This window comes from Mobula hypostoma, chromosome 23 (genome assembly GCF_963921235.1).
Source record: "Mobula hypostoma chromosome 23, sMobHyp1.1, whole genome shotgun sequence".
In the NCBI taxonomy this organism is placed as follows: Eukaryota; Metazoa; Chordata; class Chondrichthyes; order Myliobatiformes; family Myliobatidae; genus Mobula; species Mobula hypostoma.
This window is the reverse complement of record NC_086119.1, coordinates 7,979,311-7,993,594: the sequence shown is the minus strand read 5'-3', so window position 1 is coordinate 7,993,594 and position 14,284 is coordinate 7,979,311. Positions and strand designations below refer to the sequence as shown.

Here is a 14,284-nt window from a genome sequence, read left to right as displayed (position 1 = left end):
GCCTGTCCGAGGGTCTGTGTGTGAGAGAGGTGGGCAGAGGGCCTGTTTCGCTGTTGTTGTCTTGTTCAAAGTTCAAAGTAAAAAATTATCAAAGTACATATATTATTCCCATATAAAGTACAAGGTATACATTCAGCCATGATGAATGGCAGAGAAGACTCGGTAGACCAAATAGTCCAATTCTCTCCTATGTCTTCTATATGTCACTATTGTACTACCCTGAGATTCATTTTCTTGCTGGAATTTACTCTTGCCCAATGTTATATGAATAAAGATATTCAAAAATACAAATCCATTTCCTTTCCAATCCTGATGAAGGGTCTCAGTCTGAAACGTCGACTTCTAACTTTTCTCCATAGACGTTGCCTGACGTGGTGAGTTAAAGGTGCTCTATAAATGCAAGTTTTACTGAAACGATTTTTGAATTATTATTTTACAAAACTAGGTGCATCGCCACAATCTGCTACGGCATGTGTGCTTAGGGACTAGAAGCTGGAAGGGCAAGTCTGCATTTGCTTTTTTGGTGGAATTTCCTGCAATTATTTCTGGTGCTTGGTTACAATCCAAGTCCGCGCTTTGCTCAACTTTTTTCATGAGCCGCTCGCTGATTGGTCCTCCGGGCGCCCAGGTGACGTCTGCCGCGACTCAACCTACCTTGAATATCCCCACCGTCGCCCCGCCCCTCCAGTGAGACGCGATTGGTGGGAATTCCGCGGCGGGGCGACGGATCTTGACCAATGGCAGTGGTGTTGCTAGGACCCCTCCTGCGCTGGATTGCTGGACGAAACTGTCAATTTCTTGGCGAGCAAGCTAGGATGCGCTCGGTATAAAGTGCGGTGGCTGGGGCTGCAGCTGTTGCAGTTCTTCAGTCTTGCCCGAATTGTGATGTAAATTGTAAAGAAAAATAGGCAAACAGTCGTTTGGTTAGAGAAAAATAATACAAACAAATAGTAGAGGAGTTATAATTTCTTATCTTAAGGTAAGGGTTTGCAAATAGGCTTACAGGTTTCAAATGCTACATTTTCCTATTGTGCGTTTCCGCGTTTCCAGATTATATTTTTTACGGAATGTTTGCGCTTTATCTTTATTAATGCAAAGGAATCTGAGACTGCATGATTGGAATTTTGCAGAAACTGCCATGTGTCACAGTTCTGCGGCGTTGTTAAGGCTAGGGAGATGCTGCTGCAGTGGGTATTTGGGTTTGTTTTGCTTGGAGCTGATGTGATGCAGTCGGAAATCTGTGGTTTAGGCCGGCGAGAGGCTCAGCAATTTTTAATCTCCAAGCTCCGCGACTGCTTTGAGAGGTTAAAATTAAATACAACTTGCCAGGAAAACCCAATTTTAATGTTAATTATGATCAGATTTTTAAAAAAAAGTTGGGAGCTGTAATGATGCTTTAGCCTCTAAAGCAGTATTTTGTTTCAAGAAAATTAAAATATATTTGTTCCAGTTGATGATCTCAAAGTGTGTTTGTACGAGGTAGTCGTTAAGATTTAGCCCGTTTTCTGACCACCGCCGTGCTCTTTTGTTCCTGTCCCGTGCTCTCGCCAGATGCAACAGTTTAAAAAAAGCACACGAAACGCTTCGAAGATCAGAACAAAGACTTGGAAGGGGCTCCCTGACTACGGTTGAACTTTTAATACACTTTTATTTATTTTGGAAAAAAAAAGTAATTCCTACCTTCCTTGCCTTCGGCGAATGGGTTGAGGAAAAAGTTAATCGGATCTTTGAGGTAGGCTAATCGTGGGGATCTTCACATTTGTTTATGCAGACGTCATAGCATTTTGAAATATATTTTGGGTAAATACAAACAATATAACTTAATGGCTTTTTTTTGGGTTGGAGTGTCGTACTTACGGTTGCATTGATGGAGTTGGAAGTTGGATATTGAATTGTTAGTGTTGCACCGGGTCTGTACAGGTCTCGCTCCCTCGATCGTGCCCAGGATTAGTCCTCCACCCCCCACCCACCCCCGTTCATTTTCCGGGGTTCCCTGTTGTCCCAAGCCTCCTCTCGGGGTAAAGGAGTGATGTGATCTTTCAGTCGCACGGTCTGCCTCCCATTTCTTTTGTTCTGCCTCGTATCCATCGACTTCGTGGTCCCAGGTCGACATGTGACATGTGCCCAGGGGTGTATTTCATCCGACCACCCCCTGTCCCGGCTCCGGTCTGTCCCTCTTCCTACCCCCGCTGGTCCCTGGTCATTCCCCCCACCCCCGTGTTTATGATGAGGGATCTTCCCGCCATCTCTGCTCCCGAGACCCCCCCCCCCACCCCCGGTTCCATCTCCTCCCTGCACGGATGGAACGCCCGATCCGGTTGCCTGGCGACGCCGCGGTCCCGTTGCGCGGTAACGGCCCGGGCCTACCGTTGCTCTTGGGAACCTATTGGGGGGGGGGGTTTAGCTTGTATAGAGATGTTTGTCTGCGGAAGTGACGCCGGGGGGGGCAGGTCACGTGTTGCGTTTGTTTACCAACAGTGCGGGGGCGGGGCGGGCGAGCTGTCCGTCACCGGGCGAGGCCCCGCCCCCTCGGTGCCGTTGGCAACCGGCGCCTGATGGCCGGCGATGGCGAAGGCCGCCTGAACCCGTCACTCGGTCAGTCCTCCGGGAAGCCAAGGTTAGGCCTTCGCGTTGCAGGGTTTGGCCGTCCGGCCGGCCGTGTGGGTTCATTGTGTTGGAATATATAATGTAGTTGCCCTGATTGTCCAAATCGGGTTTATTATCACTGGTGCCTGCCGTGAAATTTGTTGTTTTCGTGCAGCAGCGCGGTGTCTGGGCGTCAAAATTACTATAAGTTGCCAAAAAAGAGGTTATATTCATGGACCATTCCGAAATCTGATGGCAGAGGGCTGTTAAATCGTTGAGTGTGTGTCTTCGGGCTCCTGTACCCCCGCCCTGATGGTAGCAACGAGAAGAGGCCATGTCTGGGTGGTGAGGGTGCCCCGATTGAGGCACTGCCTCTTGAGGGTGCCCACAACGGTGGGGAGGGTTTTGGCCGGGGCAGAGCTGGCTGAATCTATGTCCCTCTGAAGCCATTTTCCAAATCTGCACATTGGAGGCATTGACACAACCAGTCTGAATCTTCACTGTACTTCCTCATTGTGTTGGTTAGCACAAATGGTGCAATTTCCTTGCATTACACATAGTGAGAATATGAGTGATTTTCAAGAGAAATTGATTTCGGTTTTGGAAGGAGCTCCCAGTTTGGGGGGGGGGACGTGGAGTGCAGGAATGAAATGATAAAGATTAGATCCAGGTTCTGTGGGAGAAGCCTCTCCGAAATAATTGGGGGGAGGGAAATTTCAAAACTGAGTTTAAAGGTTGGATGAATGATTAACCTGAAATGTTCACTGTGTTTGTGTCTCTGTAATTGCTGTCTGACTAGCACAGTGTGTGCGTGATTGTTTTAATTTTCAGAAATCCAATGTTGCAAAGCAGGTTTGCTTAAGAAAATTCCTACACTTTAGTTATTAGGCATTACATCATGGCAGGTGAGAATTGAGATGCAAGTTAGTTCTTATGTAATCAGATAGCAGAATCAACTTGAGGGTTTGAACAGACTCTTTTAGTAACAGAAACAGGCCCTTTGGCCCATCTAGTCCATGCCAGATTGTTATTCTGCCTAGTGCCATCGACCGGCATGTGGACCATAGCCCTTACAAATGCCAATTCAAATTTCCTTTAAATGTTGAAATCAAACCCACATCCACTACTTCTTCTTGCAGCTTGTTCTACATTTGCACCACTCTGAGTGGAAAAAGTTCCCACTCAAGTTCCCCTTAAATATTTCACCTTTCATCCTTAACCTATGACCTCAAGTTCTAGCCTCAATTGAGCTCAGTTGTATTTACTGTATCTATACCCCTGAGTTCAGTGCTGACTGGCAACTCCTGCGATGCTGCTGGTGCCAAACAGTCTGTTTCTGCTGTTCCTTTGGGTTCATTGGATGAGTGAAGAGGGGGAAGCTTGCTCTGCATATTGTACTGCCCTGGCTTGTGTACCTAGACAGCTAGGACACCACATCCATGGTCATCCCTGACCACAGGGAATAAGTTCCTCACCTATTCAAGCTTTCCCCTATGACTCTGGTCCTGATATCTTTTCTGTAAGTAGGTGAACGTAACTAGACACTACTTCAAAGTAGCCTCACTAGTGTCTTACACCTTCAACATAACATCCCAACTTCAGTACTCAGTAGTTCGACTTGTGACAGCCAATGTGCCAAAGTATCCATGAACCTATCTACCTGTGATGCCACTCTAAGGAATTATGAATCTGTATTCCCAGATCATTGCTCACTGTGACAGTGAATTCCACGGATTCACCAGGTATCCTTGTATTCTGAGGCTGTGGCCTCTGGTCCCACACTCCCCCACTATTGGAAACATTCTTTCCACATCTACTCTCTCTTGGCCTTTCAGGGAAGCTCCAGGCAGACGGTGTTGGATTTTTCTTGTGAGGAGCTTTGCGATCAAGGAGTGGAGTTGTTGCTTTGCTGACAGTTGTCTGTTTTTGAGCATTTGAATGGTCAAGCAGAACAGAGAATTGCATGGCTTGTTTCTGTATTCTTAACAGTCTTCGGTGCTAAAGTCTTTTAATCTCTCCACTAACAAATGGTTTTTCTCTGTGCCAGGTTGGTGGGTTAAGACGTCGGTGTCTCGGGCTGTCGCTCCCTCGTTGTGAGGCTGGTGCTACCCCCTCCCTCCTTCCCTGCCCCGGTGCCGCAACAGCGTGTGGAGACCTGCCACACCGCTTGCCCGCACACCACGGCCTTCACCTGCGTGTTCCAGTGTTTCCCGTGCGAGCCCGCCTGCCTCGGCGCCTCGTGGAGCAGCCCGGAGTTTGCGCTGCGTCCGGTGGTCCCCATGGTGAAGATGACGAGATCCAAGACCTTCCAGGCCTACCTCCCCACCTGCCACAGGACGTACAGCTGCATCCACTGCCGGGCGCACCTCGCCAACCACGACGAGCTCATCTCCAAGGTACCTGCTGCCAGGGCAAGGAGGGAATAAAGGGACCTCGGGATCCACCAACGTGGCCTTCTGAAAGTGGTTGCACAGATGATGGGGGTAGTAACGAAGGTGTATGGCATGCTTGCCTACATGAATTACAGGGTATGTTTGATAAGGAGAGGCTCAACAAACTAGGGTTGTTTCTGTGGAGCAGCGTAGGTTGTGAGTAACCTGACATGGGTTTATGATATTAGTCAGAATCGGGCAGTTCGGTCACTTGGTGGTTAGCCTAGCATTTTAGAGCATCGAAGTAAATTTATTATCGAAGTACATGTATGTCATCATGTGCAACGCTGAGATTCATGTTCTTGCAGGTACACTCAATAAATCCACTAACCACACCAGGAGGGCAAACAACAACCAGTGTTCAAAAAAAACAACAAACTCTGCAAATACAAATTAATAAATAAATAACGAGAACATGAGATGAAGAATCCTTCAAAGTGAGCCCATGGGCTGTGGGAACATTTCAATGATGGGCCAAGTGAGGGTGAGTGAAGTTAACCCCTTTGGTTTAAGAGCCTGATGGTTGAGGGGTGATAACCGTTCCATATTCTGGTGCTGTGGGCTCACTGTGCCTGAAGGGCCTGTTACTGTGCTGTATCTCTAAATAAAAATAATGGATGGATGTGGACTGTGTGCTGGCAGAGGGAATTTCACTTAATTTGACTCTGTGTTTTGCACCATCATTGTGTTCTGGAGCGGCACTGTTTTATTAGTTGAGGCACTGAGCTCAGGAGCTGGAAAGTTTTGTTGCCGCTGTATAAAACTGCGGTTAGGCCACTTGTGTTTATTTCTGGTCGCCTCATAGAAAGGATTTGATGGCTTTGGAGAAGGTACAGTAGAAGTTCACCGGGATGCTACCTGCTTTGGAGGACGTGCTCTGAGGAATGGTTAGACGAGCTGAGTCTGTTTTCTCCCAAAGGGGAGGTTTGAATGAAGTTTGTAAAACTGTGAGGTATAGTAGAATTGATGACTACTATCTTTTTCTCAGGATTGAAAAGTTTACAACTGGAGGGAATGTATTTTGGGTGGGGAGGGGGGAAAGACAAAGGAACTATGCATGGCAAATTTTTATAAGAGTGGTCTGACATGTGCTGCCAGAGACGGTGATAGAGGCAAGACAGCATAGACGTATTTCAGAGACTCTTCGATAGGCAGATGAAAATACAGAGAAGTGAAGGACACTGTCAACGTGCAAAGAAGATGTGTTAGTTAGTTCAGCACAGCACATGAGCTGAAGGACCTGGTCCGTCCTGCACTGTCAGGTTGATCAGGATGAACTTCCCAGGCATGAGAAATGAGAACAGAAGTTGAGGGGGCTTTCAGTCTTCCTATCATTCAGTAAGACCATTTTAACCAAGTCCTGGAAATCTGGAAGTCGCTCCCCAAAATGCTCCAAGAGTCAAAGAACTGAACGCAATCGAACTTTATAGGATAAGAACATGGAAGATGCAGCTGTACAATGTTCAGATGACACTTAAGTGATGAAGAGCCTCTTCCCAATACTTTTGGTTGTGCCTCCTCTGAACCCTGGTGATGGTTGATTCTATTTACTTTTATCTAGAGATGCAGCACAGTAACGAGCCCTTTCAGCCCACTCTGCCCAATTATACCCATTTGACCAATTAACCTACTAACTGGTATGCCTTTTGAATATGAGGGGAAACCAGAGCACTCAGGAAGCCATGCAGTCACAGGGAGAAGGTACAAGCCGGGGTTGCTGACTCTATCGCAGTGTTGTGCTAACCACTACATTACCACACCACCACTGGTTGTTATGCTCTTGTGAAGCTTGGCTTTCACTTCCTGCAGTCAGCTGCTTTTATTTTGTAATGTTTGCATTAGTTTGCTTTAAGGAAGTTGAGTCGTATTTATTATATAGTTTCTCTCCAGGTGGCATAGTCAATGAAGTCCTTCAGGATGGTTTGTTTGCATGAAAACAGCCATTTTGTACACAAAATGCTCCCACTTTTTAAAAAAAAAAGGTCAGTCAAGTGAGCAGATATGTTTTGATTGGTGATTGAGTGATCTTTAAAGATTGGGCAGGACTTGGTCATTTCTTTACATTATAGTTTTGTGTGTTCTTTAGTGTTCCCAGTAAGAGCAGCCGGATCCCCACCCCAGTGAAGTGCTAGGAGTATTGGCCAGGCTGCAGTCTCCGAACTTGGATCCGCGACCTCCTGACATGTGCTACCCGCTGAGCTGTGTGTTTGGCAAGCCTTGCTAAATATACTCTTGTCAGCCTTAACATTCAGTGTGACAACAAAAACTCTATTCGCAGCCACTGCGGCAAACAATCTCTCTGACCCAGAATACAGGGCTCACAATAAAACTGTTGTTCCTGTCGAGTTCTGCGCCTGCTGCCGTGGTTGAGAGGATTTTGCGAGCTTAATGTGCCCAGCTTCTGAAAGAAAATAAACGTACCCGGCTACCCAGTACACTGATGCTTTTGACTCCTGATCTCTGTCCTATTAATAACTTGGTGATTGCAGTGGACTGACTTTCTGAATGTTGGCTTGTGCTTTTTGTACCAAAAAAAAAGAGAAAAGGGTGTGCTAAACACTCTCTCAAAGTGATACTTTTTTCTCTCATAAAAATAATTTAGAAGCCTCCGTCCGCTCTCATTTCTCTAATCTGTTGTCTGCCAGCAACTAGCTCTTTGCTCTCCTGGCTGGAGTCTGAGTAAAGTCAGTTCCTTGCATATTGTGGTTTCAGCACTGACCTCAGTCAACCAGCGGTCAGGGACCCTGAGTGGTAAGTTCTAGAATTGAAACTGGATTTTTAAAAACAACTTGCCAGGGAAGAAATGGATTTCTCTCTGTGCCAAAAAAACTTTACAGAAATAGTGTAGTAAAAAGTTTACAAATCTTTCAGGTGCTTTTTTTTATGCTCCTTCAGAGCCAAACAGAACTGTGCAGGTACTTTGAGAGTGCAGTTAGTGTGGGAAACACAGCTGCCAGTTAGTACATAGAAAAGAGCGGCGTGACGATGACTCTACAAAAGTTGATTGAAGAGTAAACATTGGCCCAGACACCAGGAAGAACTTCCCTGCCTTCTCTTTGAAATATGTTTGTATTCACTTAAGCGAGGTGTGTGTGTTGATGGCACAGCCAGCATTTACAGCCTCTCCATACCTGCCCTTGTGAGGGTGTGTGCGGAATTGCTTCTCACAGTCTACACTGCAGCTGAGGAGGAAGAAGGCGGTTAGTCTTTTGTCAAACGTGTGTCAAAACATTGAGTGAAATGTGTTGCTGGCGTCGAATTCAATCATCGATGATTGTGCTAAGTAGCCCACAAGTGCTACCACTTAGCATGACCACAACTCAGTAACCTTAACCGTACGCCTTCAGAATGTGGGAGGAATGCGAAGGACACCCACATCGTCACAGGGAGGATGTACATACAGCAGGAGGAATTGAATCCTGATTATTGGTCACCGGCCTGCGCTGTAAAGCGATGCGCAAACAGCTACCAGACTGCCCTGCCCTTAGTTGTGAGGCTAAGGCTTTGATGCATCATGAAAGGGAATGCGAGCAGGGTGAGGTTCCCATGTGCCTGCTGCCCTTGTCCCCTTTGATAGGGGTTACCAGATGTAGGAGGTGCAACTCTGGTAGCCTGGTAGTAAGCATTGTACCTGCCAGTGGAGGGAGTGTTTAATGTGGGCTGCTTTACCGGAATGGTGTTCTCTTCTTTAATTTGGAGATACAGCACGCTAACAGGCGCTAACGGGCCCTTCCAGCCCAGTGTTCCCATGCCACCCAGTTACACTTGTGACCAATGAGCCTCCGAGCTCGTCCGTCTTTGGACTGTGGGAGAAACCTGGAGCACCCAGTGGAAACCCACATTGTGACGGAGCATGGGCAAACTCCTTATAGACAGCAGTGGAATTAAACTCGAGTGGCTGACCCTGTCATAGCGTTATGTTGACCTTGTTGCCCATGTTGGTTTTCATGCTATCATGGGGTCACTACAGGGGGCGGCTGGATCCTCAGCTTAACATTTTCCTGAAGCTTCTGCCATTGCAGCACTCTGTGTTACAATTTTATTTATAATAAAAGTAAAACAAAACATGGCTTTCTTCACATTTCTAGTGTTGTCCAGTCTATACATTTGTCATTAGGACGTATGGTGGCACAGTAGCGTATTAGTATTATGCTGTTACATCGCCAGCATCCCAGTTTCAATTCCTGCTGCCATTTGTAAGGTGTTTGTGCGTTTTCCCCCCCGTGACCACATGGGTTTCCTCTGGCTGCTCTGGTTTCCTCCCACGCTCCAGAGACCTACAGGTTAGTAGTTTAGTTGGTCACGTGGGTGTAATTGACTGGCGTGGACTCGTGCTCGAAGGGCCTGTTACTGTGCGGGGTCTCTAAATAAATGTACAGGTTTCCCCCGCTATCCGAAAGTAGAGCGTTCCTATGAAACCGTTCGTAAGCCAAAATGGCATAAAGCGAAGAAGGAATTGCCATTAATTTATTTGGGAAAATTTTTTGAATGTTTTCAGACCCATAAAATAACCCACCAAATCATAGTAAATAGCACTTAAAACCTAAAATAGCACTAACATATAGTAAAAGCAGGAATGATATGATAAATACAGCCTATATAAAGTAGAAGTAATGTATGTACAGTGTAGTTTCACTTACTAGAATGGGGAAGATGCAGCCAAAACCGATTTGTAGAAAAAAATCGGCAGGTACACGCACGCGCACACACCTGCCCGCACAAGGCTTCATGGTCATGGTAGTCTTTCTCAGAGTAAACACAAGTTTAAAGCGGGCATCTTTTTTCGTAAAAGCGAAAATCCTCTTTTGGTTAGTTAAAACAGGTACTAATGTAGCTCTCTCGTAAAAGCGAAGTGGCGTAAAGCGAACGTTCGTAAAGCGGGGGACACCTGTAATACATTGTGTGTACAAAGCACCAAAGCCACAGGTGGCTTCTTTGAACAAAACACCCTTCAAGTGTTTGAGGGGCTCTTACACAAGGTCCATTTCAATGGTAACAGGATCTTGGATTGCCGTCCTTTTTCCCCCTCTTCCCCACCCCCAGTCCTCCACAAAGCCTCTGTGTTGGCTACACCAAGCTTCAATACATTCCTTGGCATGTATTCCTGCAGTCTGGAATGTGCCAGACAGCAGCATTCATTTTTGGACATCTCATTGTAGTGGCAGACCCACACACTTCAAGCAGTGCATCTTTGCTTAGTTAATGATCCTATTGCAGTACTTAATGTTTGCCTTGGGTGTGTGTCCCTGGGAACAGCCTGTACATCAGAGGGTTCTCTTGTGCGACAGATTGAATTAAGCCTCCTTCTCCAGACCCATCTTTACAAATGCAGTCCATTACAGCTGTCTCAGGATGTTAGCCCTCCCTACCGTTACCTGCCTAGTGAGGTCACTATCTTGTTGGTGAGTCGCAGTGTTAAGGCAGTCTGCTGAATGGTTTTGAAATGAACTTGAGGTACCATCCCGTAGGAGCTGTCGTATCCTTCTCCTGCAGGGCATGTAGGATGTTCTGTGCTGACCACTGCGTGGTGAACTTGTTTGAAGTCAAAGTTGTTGATGTCACTGTTGTTGGGGCTTGAACCCCGACCCTTCAGCTCGCTGTGTTTTCTCGTTGAGTGGGCAAGTTGGGTCAGTGACCCAAAATGGGTGGTATGAGAACCAAAGAGTGAAGGGGTGGGGGAAGCAAGGTTGTCAAATGGTTCCCTTTGCTGAATTTCAGGTCCCCAGGAGACCAACAGTTTAGTTCCTTAATTGCAGCTGCTCACGTTTATTTTCAGATACAACATGCAAACAGACCCTTCTGGCCCAAGGAGTCCAAATTGCCTAATTGCACCCATTAACCTCCTAACCCAGGCATCTTTATGTGGGGGAAACCCACAGAGTCACAGGGGGAATGTACCAACTCCTTCCAGACAGCAGTGGGCATTGAACCTGGGTCATTGGGGTTGTAATCGGGTTGAGGTAAACACTATGCTACTGTGCTGCTGTCTTGTACATTTTCCTTCCTCCTAGAGAAAGGAGCATTTCCTTCAGGGAATAACAGAAAAAGCTAATGTTTTCTAGGATTCTTCCTTTGAAGCTTCTGATATTCCTGTCACACACTTCTTGCGCCTCTTCTCAATACTCAGTATTTCTGTATCACCAAGCCTGCAGCCTCCTCCCTCCTCCCTTTCCCTTCTCACTCCATCACTGCAACCTACTGTTTTCTCATTCCTTGTTTAGTTGGCTGTGGGTGGGTGATTGAGACTTCTGGCACTGTCTGGCAGAAGGTTAGGTACTTGAGACTTGCTCAGTGTCTGCAGTGGACCCCAGTGAATAAGGTGTTTTGAAAAACCAACCTGTTTATTTTCTTGTAGTCAGTTACTCCTTGTTGACTTCATTCAGCCGGACATAGATGTGAGTCCCTATGTTATCAGAATGGGACCATGAAGATTGATTAATATTTCCCAGTCAGGTCCACAGATATGATGAGGGAGGCATGACTGTTGCTAGATCATCACAAAATGCTGAAGGAACTCAGTAGGCCAAGCAGTGCCCATGTAGGGGAATAAACCATCAATGTTTCTGGGTAAGCCCTTTCATTCTCGTCTTGATGAAGGGTCACAGCCCGAGAATAAACAGCCCACTTCCTCTTCATGTGGCCTACTGAATTCCTCCAGCATTTTGTCCGTCATTCTGGTTTAACAGCACTGCCAGATTCTATTTTTTTTTTTTTGACTGTTGCTAGACTTTTCCTGAAGACTATTATACCCACACGATGTTTTGTGGGCTGATAGTCAGTTCTATGTAAATCTCATTCAGTTGGCAGTGAAGGGAACAGACTTGCTTTTGCAGCTGTATGCAGATCTTTTGTGTGGTAGCTATCGTGAAAGTGTCAGCACGACCCGTATTCCTGGTCGGTCTCAGCGAGCCAGGAGTCTGATTCCCGATCACAGCCGCTGCTCATTGGGCCCAGAGTGAGGCTCAGTGTGGGACCGATGCTGCTTTCTATTAACAATTTGAACGTGGTGAGGGGGTTGAGGCATCACCTCTGATAGGACAGAGGTCCCTCAATGACTTATCAGCCTGGGCTATACACAAGTGAGTCAAGTATGACCTCAAACCTCCAGGCTGATAAAGACGACAAGTATACCCCATAACCCAAAGCTGAGATGGGACATTCTTGACATCCCTGGCTAACAGTTATTCCTTCTCCACACAAGGCTTTCATTCTCATTATCTCTTTGCTGTGTGTGGGGAACTTGCTATGTAGACACTGCTTACCACCTTTCCTATTTTAAATTAAATTAGCTTTATTTGTTACATGTACATCAGCATAGCCTGAGGATGTGCTGGGTGCAGCCCACAAGTGTCACCATGTTTCCTGTGCCAATATGGCATGCCTACAACTCAGTAACCTTAACCCGTACATCTTTGGAATATAGCAGGAAACCAGAGCACCTGGAGGACACCCACACGGTCATGGGGAGAATGTACAAGCTCCTTGCAGATGGCAGTGGAACTAAACTGAGGTTGCTGGCATTGTAATAGCATTATGCTAGCCTCTTTGCGATCATGCTGCCTGTCCCTTAGTTTGTTCATTCGTTTTGAGCAGTGTCATATGATATGGGTCATCATAGTCTTTCCATGACCATGCTTGTTCATGGCTAATTTTTCTATGCAAGTGGTTTGCCATTGTCACTTTCTGGGCAGTGTCTTTACAAGACAGGTGACCCCAGCCATAATCAACACTCTTCAGAGAGCATCTGCCTGGCGTCAGTGGTCGCATAACCAGGACTTGTGATGTGCACCGGCTGCTCGTACGACCATCCGCCACCTGCTCCCATGGCTTCCCGTGACCCTGACTGGGGGTCGGGGGGCTAAACAGGTGCTACGCCTTGCCCGAGGGTGATCTGGCTTGTGGAGGGAAGGAGCGCCTTGCTCCTCCTTTGGAGTTGTGCCGTCCAGTTCTTTAGTGCATTTGCCAAATAAGCAAAAAGCAGCTATTTTTTAAACTTACAACAGTGACCACACTTCAGAATTATTGCAATGGCAGTGGGTTACTTTGGAACATCTGAAAGTGATATGGTTGCTAATACAGAGTGCAGTGTCTTTGATTGTGATAGCTGCAGTCTGTCCTCCTCTCACAGCAGAGCACCTGGTGTTAACCCGATACTGCTCATGCTTGAACTTGAGTACAGCTGAGGATGACACTCACTGTGTTCCTGTGTGTGTGTTTTTGTGTGTGTATCACTATTTGTCCAATACTGTCAAGCATAGATGGGAAACACTCTTATTGGAAGAGGGGGTATAATTTTTATGTGCTTGAGGACCTGAGAAATCTTTTAAACCCAGATTTGTTGATATCTTGGACATGCAGGAAGGAGGTGCCATGATAGAGCATAGCAGTTAGCATAGCATTTTACATTGCTACAGGTGAGCAATTGGGATTCTATTCCTACTGCTGTCCTTTTAGAAAGGAGTTCTCCCCATGACCACTTGGGTTTCCTCCGGGTGCTCCAGTTTCCTCCCATATTCCTCAGATGTTCGGGTTAGTAAGTTGTGGGCATGCTGTGTTGCTGCTGGAAGCATGGTGACACTTGTAGGCCTCCCCAGCACATCTTCAGACTGTTTTGGTCATTGAGGCAAACGATGCAAACGTGTGACAAATAAAGTTAATCTTTAAAATCTCTGAGGTGGAGGAAGTCAGATATGATCAGTACATTTGAGAAGTATTTAGGCAGGCAGTTACATAAGCAGAACATAGCAGGAAACAGTCCAAAAGCAGGTAACTGAGGGTAGATTGGCAGAAAGGTTGGTGTAGATGGTGAGCGAAAGGGCTCTATCTTGGAGAAATAAAGGTAAGATTTTTATCCCAGGGTGGGGGGGTAAATTCTCTCTCAGAAATGAGAGTGGGGTACTCTGGCTCAGCCCAATTGTCATTATGTGCTGTGTCATTATGATGTGGGCAGTCATGATCCTATGGCCAAGCTTGTTCATGGCAATTTTTTTCTGTAGAAGGCGGCTTACCACTGCCTCCTTCTGGACAGTGTCTTTACAAGGCGGATGACCCCAGTCATTATCAGAGACTGGCTGATATCAGTGGTTGCATAACCAGGACTTGTGATCTGCACCATCTGCACCACAGCTTCACGTGACTCTCATCCAGGGGCGGGGTGGCTAAGCAAGTACTACACCTTGCCCAAGGGTGACCTGCAAGCTAGCAGAGGGAAGGAGTGCCTTCCACCTCCTTTGGTAGAGATGTAACTCCATCCCTGTATTGGTGCC

At 46.6% G+C, this 14,284-nt stretch overlaps 1 protein-coding gene across 4 annotated transcripts in view; it reads left to right on the top strand.

Moving 5' to 3' along the window:
* The first annotated feature begins 710 nt into the window (after positions 1 to 710).
* Positions 711 to 14,284, top strand: part of LOC134336724 (protein yippee-like 2) — a 38,448-nt gene continuing 24,874 nt past the window's right edge. The window contains exons 1-3 of one of the 4 annotated variants that reach the window (XM_063031134.1): positions 711 to 979; positions 1,552 to 1,732; positions 4,634 to 4,982. In XM_063031134.1, coding sequence (XP_062887204.1) covers positions 4,866 to 4,982 — 117 coding nt within the window. In that variant the 5' untranslated portion in view covers positions 711 to 979; positions 1,552 to 1,732; positions 4,634 to 4,865. The other 3 variants (XM_063031132.1, XM_063031133.1, XM_063031135.1) reach the window with 3 other exon arrangements.